This window comes from Oncorhynchus keta, chromosome 22 (genome assembly GCF_023373465.1).
Source record: "Oncorhynchus keta strain PuntledgeMale-10-30-2019 chromosome 22, Oket_V2, whole genome shotgun sequence".
NCBI lineage: Eukaryota > Metazoa > Chordata > Actinopteri > Salmoniformes > Salmonidae > Oncorhynchus > Oncorhynchus keta.
This window is the reverse complement of record NC_068442.1, coordinates 31,352,554-31,362,972: the sequence shown is the minus strand read 5'-3', so window position 1 is coordinate 31,362,972 and position 10,419 is coordinate 31,352,554. Positions and strand designations below refer to the sequence as shown.

General features: G+C 45.5%; 1 protein-coding gene across 1 annotated transcript; it reads left to right on the top strand.

Annotated features, from left to right (window-relative positions):
* The first annotated feature begins 54 nt into the window (after positions 1–54).
* Positions 55–9,691, top strand: sntb2 (syntrophin, beta 2). Its single transcript, XM_035798741.2, has 7 exons — positions 55–976; positions 4,846–5,056; positions 5,180–5,387; positions 7,581–7,723; positions 7,947–8,143; positions 8,561–8,751; positions 8,850–9,691. Exons 1-7 carry the CDS (start codon positions 256–258, stop codon positions 8,940–8,942), a joined length of 1,764 nt encoding a protein of 587 aa, XP_035654634.1. The 5' UTR covers positions 55–255; the 3' UTR covers positions 8,943–9,691.
* The last annotated feature ends 728 nt before the right edge of the window (positions 9,692–10,419 follow it).

Sequence of the window (10,419 nt, the reverse complement as noted above, 5' to 3'; positions counted from 1 at the left end):
ATTCATTGGCTGTTTCTGTCATCCGGCTCCGAGTTTTTCCTCAGCAGGCGGCCCGCTTCAGCACCCCAAATGAAGAGGGAGGCCGTCAGAGGCATTTGTTCCCTTCCACTTTTTTTGTTGAAACATTTTCCTGCAATCTGTGCGTAAGTGGGTGTGTCAAATGTAGTGTAGGATAGTGCTTGGGTAGCCTACGCACTCTGAAAATAGGAAAAGTTCATCATGAGTTTAGTCTGAAATCTACCGCGGACTACCAGGATGGCTGTCTGGACACGAGCGGACAAAAATGGTCAATTAGATCTTTTGCTCCGGGACCGCTGGATTCGGGTAGCGGCCGAATTGACCCGCGAGACTTTCACATTAACGGCCGAAACAGAGATAAGCGGACACGGGAACAACCTGGATTACACCAATTCAGCGGGCCTGCGGAATGGAACGTCTAACGGAAACGACCCGGGTTTAGCGTCGGGAAATTCGAACCGTGGTCAAACCTCAAACCCAGAACTACATCCGAACCATGGTGCGCTAGGACGAAGCGGTAGCCCAGCGCGCGGGGGCATCAACCGGGGTCACTACGACGGTTTTAATAGCCCCAGCCCTGGAAAGTATAATCGTGATAACGGTACGAACTCTGATTTTGGCAGCCCGGGGTCCAGTTACGGTAGTCCTGGATCTAGCTTCAGTTCCAGGCATGGCGAAACTTCCATCAATTTAGAATCCGGCGCATCAGAAGCTGTGCGTAAAGTTAGAGTTGTAAAACAAGAGTCTGGCGGGTTGGGGATCAGTATCAAGGGGGGTCGGGAAAACCGAATGCCCATCCTCATATCCAAGATCTTCCCCGGACTTGCAGCTGATCAGAGTCGGGCTCTTCGGGTCGGCGATGCGATCCTGTCAGTCAATGGAAATGACCTCAGGGAGGCTACGCATGATCTAGCGGTGCAGGCTCTAAAAAAAGCCGGGAAAGAGGTTACGCTTGAGGGTAAGTTTCCAAACGCAATAGCGGGGATTTGAGAAGGCCAGTCAGTCTGACAGCAGCCTTCAGTAGTAGCCAAAACAATGTTCGATTTATAGCCAAATGCGACTTAATTCTGCCTTTTTCTTAGAAGATGCAGTTTAGGCCTAGGATGCAGCTGTGGGCAGAATATTGCATCAGGAAATAGACACACAGAAATACCTAAAATAAGATAATGAGCAGCCAGTTAGATGAACTGATTGTTGACCAGGCTACTTTTTCATTTATTTTCAACGTAAATATTTTCAACGTTCAACGTTTAGGCTACTTTCTAACACATTGCCAGACCACAGCGCATAGGCTACAATGTAACAAGTTCAAACTCCACAACCATTGATGGGATTTTATAGGGGGCGCTGTCAACTGACTCAACGTAGCCTATCTTTAGGTCTATTGTAAACACGAAAGTATTGCACTGTGGTTACAAAATTAGCTACCTTGTATTTGTGGCAGTGGATTGTTTTAGATAGGTCATTGTATGCTAAAGTGGTGAATCATCACGTTTGTGTGCTCATATATTGATTTTAAGAGCACTTCAGTGTAAAGCCCAGGGTTTGGAAACAACTGGTCAGGGGCTGAAATGCACTGTGTGGTGGTTAATGGTTTGCAAATTAACTCCGCATGAATACTGAATAAGGTTGGATGTAGTTATTGTGATGCAGTTTGTGTCATTTAGCAAGTCAAATGACCCCAAAAATAACTATGACCCCAAAAATAAAGTCGTATTTTCTGCTTCTCGTCTGAAATAGGCCTAATAGTCCGAAATAAGTTTGTGTAATCTCTGTCTATCCATTGCGGAAAACCTGTGATTTTGTTTAAGGAATGTGCCAGTTGCCTGTCACTGTTTGTTAGAATGACAGGGAGTGAGTTGTGGTGTTTGTAAATGGACCACAATTCCAATCTGTCTGCATTCTCCTCATCCTCTGAAGGTCAGAATGAGGTTTCAATTTCCAGACCAATATGTAATGTACACAGTACATAAACGCTAGACATTACAGCAATTAGTAACTTCACATTCCTCAACCAGGTTGCTCCCAAGGTCTGTGTAGAACTCTCACACAGGCCTGGATGTTGTGTTTCTAACTAATACGATATCTGCTTTATTTTGCCGTTCATAATAAACATGAGTTCATTGTAATGGACATTGACTAACGCCATTCAGTTAGTACATTGGCTCATGGCTGTCTTGTTTAGTTTGTCTGCTCGTTGGTGGATAGCGGAGGAGGCCATTGTCTGGTTAAAAGGAAGAATAAGAACACTACAAAGAGACAAAGACTGTATTCATAAAATGGGGACAGGCCCGATTAGAGACAGTTATTTTCTTTTGTTCACAAGCCAAAACTTACTGACCAATGACCATTGAACATTTCACTTGATTCTGCAATGCGTCATAAAAGCCACCACATATGAAGTATGTGATTAATATCAGTGGGAAAGCACATTTGCTCTCCAGTCTCTGTCTCATTGTTTTTTCAAGTTGTCTGTGTCTGTAAACAGAGATGGATATCCACATAAATATCTGACCATAACCTACCAAAGACATTTGTTTGTGTGATTCATTGCATGGACAGTGTAGCAGCATGTGTACTTTCTATAATGTTTTTTTAAATCCACCTACTGGATATATACAATGCTTCTGCCAACTGGCATGCCATCCTTTTATGATCCAGGTCAGGGGGGAAAGAGGCGAGGAAGGGGATAGGTGTGCGTGTGTTTGAATGGGAGCAACAGGGGTGCTTTTTTGAATGGGGGCAGGTGTGTATACTTGAGGGGAGCAGAGGGAGCCTCTCCAGAGCCTTCTACAACCCCCCCCCCCTCATCTGGGGAGTCTGACACACTGTTCTCATTAAAGGCCTGGCAGCACACAGTCTGTGGCAGGGGGAGGGGGAGAGAAAAGAGGGTGAAGCTGGACAAACCACAGGGGGATTTTGGTCAAAAGAAAAACATTGGTAAGGGTCTGTGGTGTAACCAATCACTTAAAGCCATCCCCGGGTGAAGGCTACAAGAAGAAGACAGAAAATGTATGCCTGATCAACCCATGGGGGATTGAACCTCAACTCCTCCAGCCAAATATAAGTTGGAGTCAGACAGATTCCCTTGGCTTTTCTCCGCTTCCTCCTCTCTGTCTCATTCCTCTGCATTGCTGTGGGCATAGAGGTATGGAGGGAGAGAGACGAACTAGCTCCAGCTATGTGTGATGGCATCTCTATGCACCTCTTCTAATCTCTCTCAATCTCTCACTAATCTTTTCTTTTATTCTTTCTTTCGTTCTTACACACACACACACACACACACACACACACACACACACACACACACACACACACACACACACACACACACACACACACACACACACACACACACACACACACACACACACACACACACACACACACACTGTCCTCTGTGTACTGCCCTAATTAAAATCTGAACTGGAGCTGAGTGACAATGCTGACAGTTATAATGAGATCTTTAAAAAGCATCAGAGAGGGACAGTGAGAGCAGCTTCTGGAACCAACTATCTGACTCGGAACTTTTCACAAAGTTTTAACTCCATGTTGGGTGTGGGACACACTTCCTCCTCGTTCAGTTCAACAGGCTACTCTGCCATAAAACACCAACTAGCCCAAACATCCTCCTTGTTCCACTGCAGTCTGCACTTACTCAAGCAGAGGGTGTTGGCAGATGGAGATGTAGTGTTAAATCTCCAATTCTCCAATATGTATCTTCCCTCTGAATGCGAGCCAGTGTCATAACGTCTTTGTCACCTATAGCTCAACGTATCATTGCTAAAGAATATCCATACAGATACCAGAGCTACAGTACAGTGGGGACGTAGGAATGCCACACACAGACAGAACCTGTATTTAAATATACCATGACATTGATAACCACATTGGAACACTGCAGTGGTGTTGTGACTGGAAGAAGTCTTGACTGAGCATAATTACGTTAACTTGATTCGTCATTTATTACTCCTCACTAAAACATGTGGCGGTGTGTATTGGGCATATACCACTATAGCAGTGAGTGTAATCTTTATTTTGCTTCATCAGGATTCGCAGTGTGACTGTAGCAGGCTCTGTGCATCTTGATTTCTTTCTGGGTTGGGTTTGGGTAGGGGTTTCCTCATGCTCGAGCTCATGTCTAGAGGTCCAGCCGCTTCGTGAAACACATTCATACACACATACGGTACATATACACACCAAAAGACTTGCAGAAATATTCCCTGACACGGTTAGTAAGAGCAGTGTGGTTAGCAGGGTCTTGGAAATGGGTTCCAATCCTTGACCTCGTGCCTCACCACTATCTCCCTCTTTCCGTCAAATTACACACACAGTCCACCCATATTCATACTATATGTTTGGGCCAATTACTTTCACAACCCTAGTCCTCTCCCACATGCAACAATGACCTCATCCTTTCAGCTCCTCATATCGAGTTTCTCAGTCAGAGCAGAGCGACCCAGAGGACTAACATACACCAGTAGAGAAGAGAGAGAGAGAGAGAGATAGCGGAGAAGTGGAATAGGCCGCAGGACCAAATTTGGAAAGTGAATTCATGATTTCAGTCAAAGCCATTCTTCTCCAAGCAGCCGACCTGCCAAGCACACAACTGCTCCGCCAACTCTCCTACTCAGAACAACTCCACAAGAGACTAATACATCCTTATAAGACATGTATTACTCTTTAATTGAGCGTTGCAACTTTTCAACCACAGTCTGAAACATGATCAATCGTGTGTTGCGTTTAGACACACTTTTGTACAACTTGAGGTCTATGCATAATTAATCACTAATGTTCTTTATTTTGTGTCTTTCTGCGTTTCTGTAGTTAAATATATCAGAGAGGTTTCCCCACTGTTTAAGAAGCCCTCCTTGGTGGCAGACCTGCCGTGGGATGGGGTGCGTCCTCAGTCCCCCAACTTCAGTGGCAGTGAGGACTCTGGGTCCCCCAAACACAGTGGGGCCAAGGACAGGAAGGTCATCCTCCTCAAAATGTGCTTTATCAGCAGAAACTTGACCATGCCTGACCTGGAGAACAGGTAAGACCTGCATTGTGTGCGTGCAATTGAAATGTGGCATAAGAGGGAAAATAGGAAACATAATGAGAATGTTGGTTTGGTATGTTTTAGTAAGATAATGATGAGGACTGTTGACTCCCAAAGGCTCTTGGAGCTGCACTCCCCTGATGGCCAGCACACAGTAGTGATGCGCTGTAAGGATGGCCCCAGCGCCCACTCCTGGTTCACAGCCATCCACACCAACATTGCTGCCCTGCTGCCCCAGACTCTGGCCCACATCAACTCCTATCTGGGCTCCAGCACCACTGGGTCACACCCCCAACTCAAACACATCAGCTGGCTGGCAGAACAGGTACTGCACTCATATAGGCCTTTAGAATAAATTACACAAAAACACACTAAATATTAAGCAAAAATAATCTAATTGAAGTACTGTATGCTGCTGTCAAATACACTTGTGTACAGATTCACACATACAGCATTGTGTAGTGTTGTTCAGCCTTGTATAATAGTGCATGTGTACTGTGAAGAGTTTTATAAATGGGTCACTGTGTTTGTTCTGAACTTTCAGTTGTGATATTCTGTAGTCTTTTAAATGTGCTGTCTTATATGTTGTGCGAATCAGAATTTATTTAAAGTGCAGTTTACATGTGTCACAAGTCACAGCACACGTTACACATAATTAAAAAGAACACTAGTGACAGCACAATTGAAGAAAGGTCAACAATGGGGAGGAAAGAGAAACAGCTGAACAAAATGAATGTAGCAAATAGTCCACAGGGCATTGCAGCATGGGAGCAATAGCCCACAGAGCATAGCAGCATGGGAGCAATAGCCCACAGAGCATAGCAGCATGGGAGCAATAGCCCACAGAGCATAGCAGCATGGGAGCAATAGCCCACAGAGCATAGCTGCATGGGAGCAATAGCCCAGAGAGCATAGCAGCATGGGAGCAATAGCCCACAGAGCATAGCTGCATGGGAGCAATAGCCCACAGAGCATAGCTGCATGGGAGCAATAGCCCACAGAGCATAGCAGCATGGGAGCAATAGCTCACAGAGCATAGCAGCACGGGAGCAATAGCCCACAGAGCATAGCAGCATGGGAGCAATAGCCCACAGAGCATAGCAGCATGGGAGCAATAGCCCACAGAGCATAGCTGCATGGGAGCAATAGCCCACAGAGCATAGCAGCATGGGAGCAATAGCCCACAGAGCATAGCAGCATGGGAGCAATAGCTCACAGAGCATAGCAGCATGGGAGCAATATCTCACAGAGCATAGCAGCATGGGAGCAATAGCCCACAGAGCATGGGAGCAATAGCCCACAGAGCATAGCAACATGGGAGCAATAGTCCACAGGGCATAGCTTCATGGGAGCAATAGCCCACAGAGCATAGCTGCATGGGAGCAATAGCCCACAGAGCATAGCTGCATGGGAGCAATAGTCCACAGAGCATAGCAGCATGGGAGCAATAGCCCACAGAGCATAGCAGCATGGGAGCAATAGCCCACAGAGCATAGCAGCATGGGAGCAATAGCCCACAGAGCATAGCAGCATGGGAGCAATAGCCCACAGAGCATAGCAGCATGGGAGCAATAGCCCACAGAGCATAGCAGCATGGGAGCTATAGCCCACAGAGTATAGCAGCATGGGAGCAATAGCCCACAGAGCATAGCAGCATGGGAGCAATAGCCCACAGAGCATAGCTGCAAGAGAGCAATAGCCCACAGAGCATAGCTGCATGGGGGCAATAACTCACAGGGCATAGCTGCATGGGAGCAATAGTCCACAGGGCATATCAGCATGGGAGCAATAGTCCACAGGGCATAGCTGCATGGGAGCAATGGTCCACAGGGCATAGCTGCGTGGGAGCAATGGTCCACAGAGCATAGCTGCATTGGAGCAATAGTCCACAGAGCATAGGAGCAATGGTCCACAGGGCATAGCTGCATGGGAGCAATAGTCCACAGGGTATAGCTGCATGGGAGCAATAGTCCACAGGGCATAGCTGCATGGGTGCAATGGTCCACAGGGCATAGCTGCATGGGAGCACTAGTCCACAGGGCAAAGCTGCATGGGTGCAATAGTCCACAGGGCATAGCTGCATGGGAGCAATAGTCCACAGGGCATAGCTGCATGGGAGCAATAGTCCACAGGGCATAGCTGCATAGGAGCAATAGTCCACAGGGCATAGCTGCATGAGAGCAAAAGTCCACAGGGCATAGGTGCATGGGAGCAATAGTCCACAGGGCATAGCTGCATGGGAGCAATGGTCCACAAAGTGGGTAGCGGTGTAGTGTCAGTACACCATGTTAAATGTATAGATATTGTCTGTGTGTGTTTTTTGTTGGCCATGTTGGGGGTTGTCAGGAAGCACTTTGAGACAGAACCAAAGGAAGGTGCCGTTGCGTTAACTTTCCTCTGGGCCCACCTAGCATGACACCCACACAACTACACAACCAGGCGTGGAAAATCTCATCAGAAATGACATAAGCACTTTGACACACTTCTCTCATGCTGTCTCTCTTTCTTTATGGTGTAGGTCCAGCTGGATGGTGGGCGGCACCAGTTCCGACCAATCGTCATGGCACTGACAGAGAAAGATATCCTGCTGTTTGAATCAGTGCCATGGAACCGCGAAGCCTGGTCCACACCCATGCTCACACACCCACTACTTGCCACAAGGTAGGACAACAAGTTTGCCAGACAGAATTAGAATGTAGGTTGTATTTCTCTTTGTTTGTCTGTCTCTATCTCTTTCTCTCTCTCTCTGCCATTTTCACTCTGCGATGTGTTGGCATTTTGTTATCATAACTTATGAATCACTGTAAGCTCTTTAAAAATCACTTGTGGGAGGAGCAAACAGTGAGTTGATATAACCTTGTGGTTTGTTCCTGTTTCTCTGTAGACTGGTGCACTCTGGCAGTGCCCGCAGTTCCCCGGCACAGGGGGCAGACCTGGTGTTTGCCACTCGGACGGGTACAGGGCGGGGCATCGAGTCCCATGTGTTCCGGGTGGAGACACACTGGGACCTGTCCTCGTGGACACGGGCCCTGGTGCAGGGGGCGCATGCTGCCGCAGAACTCATTAAGGAGGTCTCCATTGGTGAGTGTGTGTGTCTGTATGTCTAATGTTGTTTTGTCTAAATATCTGCATATATTATTGAGTGAGGCTTTGGAATCACATGATTCACTTCTCACAGTGATACAGGAAGTGGTGACTGAAAAAAGTGAATGTACCAAAAACACCAGTGGGGGGAAAAAAGTTGTAAAGGAAGAAGCATAGTCAGTTGGGGGAATGTTTCCACTCAATAGAGAACAATAGTTGGCTGCTAGTATGTGCTGGAAATGTTCAGTCTTTTCCTTCCCTATTCCACTGCAACACAAACATGTTCATAAACTCTTTCACACAGGCACATACTGTTCCAATTACACACACACACACACACACACACACACCCACACCCACACACGTTTACTTTGTGCAGTACTGTTCTCATACTTCCCTCCCTCTGTACCTCAGGTTGCATGCTGAACAGGCAGGACGTTCGCCTCATACTGCACTATGAGAAGGGCTTCACTGTGACCCGGGAGCCAGGAGAGACTGCAGGGGGTGCTGTGCTCTTCAGATACCCCTTCGAGAAGCTCAAGATGTCTGCAGATGACGGGATCCGCAACCTCTATCTGGACTTTGGGGGTCCAGAGGGTGAAATGGTAAACTACATCACTGTTAGAGTGTAATGGTCTAAAAGTCCATTGACTGTATTGATTAATGTACTGTTTGTATTTTTTATCTTGTCTCTTTCTTTCAGGTGTTTGACCTGCACTCTGGCCCCAAGCCCATGGTGTTTGTTCTTCATTCCTTCCTGTCTGCCAAACTGACTCGTCTGGGCCTGCTGACGTGAAATGGGAAGAGGCTGAAGTCGGGAACATATCCAGAAATATTCTTATTTTTACTATGTATCATTCAACACAGCCTTCCAATGTAATTTTGGCAATTTTTTATGTATGTACTCTGTTCCTGTCAGGCAAATGATTGATTTTGTGATGAACAGAGTTCGAGTTTGTTCATATGAGCATGTGTCAATTGGGTTTCCAAGTTGATGACTGCGTGTGAGTGGCCTAGAGCATACTTTTGCATTTCTGTTGGCTTTATAGAGTGCCTGTTACCCAAAAACTGATTATCTAGCACATTATCCAAAATGACTGTTATAATCAGTATTGCCAACTGTGCCTTGTTACATGTAGTCATAAATGCTATTTTTAGTGTGTGTAAAATTATTTTTTATTTTCAAAAGGTAAAAGGTTTTAAAGCAAAGTAAGCTTTCAACAACATGCACAGCAATAGGATTATTCTTATATTGTTAACATACTATTTCCGTACTGTTTTTCAGTTAATCATTTTGTATGAATGTATATCCTATGTTTAGCATGACTTGACTATGAAAATGTGATGCTGTTTTTGAGCATTTGCAAAACCATGGCGTAACGCCAGTGACCCCTGTCACCTGCCTCAAAGTCAACCTGCCCTCCAGTAGGCTAGTCACACTGCCAAACCATTGTCCTATGCTGCCTGAGAACACCACTTCCCTTTATCATTCCCTTCTGCATTAGCCCTAAGCCAATGCTTTCTATTAAAGCTCATGAGGTCATACCTAAGCTTCTCTGCCTTTTTCTGACCTCATATTTTTCTGTGATTCCTGAGGAAGTGTTGCATACACACCATGTAAACATAATATTTAATGTCAATAAGCATCCACAGTAAAGTCACTGAGCTGCAAGCTGTCTGCTAAGTGTTCTGGGGAATGTTTCCATCCAGTACATAATTAAAATAAGCTAAATATATACCTATAAAGAACGTTCAAATATGTTCATTCAGCACTATGATATCTGAGAAAACACAATTTCAGCTGTAATATGGTACCTCATCATGTCCATTTAGTGAAAGAAAGCTTTGGATGCGTTTACTAGCACAAATGGGATGCTATTCTTTTATTTTGTTTTATCCCTGTAGAAGCTTATCATCTTGCTGTATGTGACCTCTGAGTCCTACATATGTCAAAGCTCTTTTTCAGACCCTGCTCTACCACGTGATCACCCTAACAGCTTGTCTCAGTATGTAAGCGGATACTGTACGTGGGCCCTAGTGGATGCTGCCAATTGTATGACTGAACTCTATCCCAATTCAGTCTCTGTAGGCCTACTTCTAATAATGGACATTTTTATCAATACCTGAACTGTTCAATTTCTAGCTTGATCGCCACCTTAATTTACCCATGAATGTATCTTAATTAGCATTTGACATTGTCAAACTGTCATATCTTTCTCCTTTGGTTGTTAGTTTTGAGCTATATACTGTTATTGCAAAGAAAAGCTTCTTTT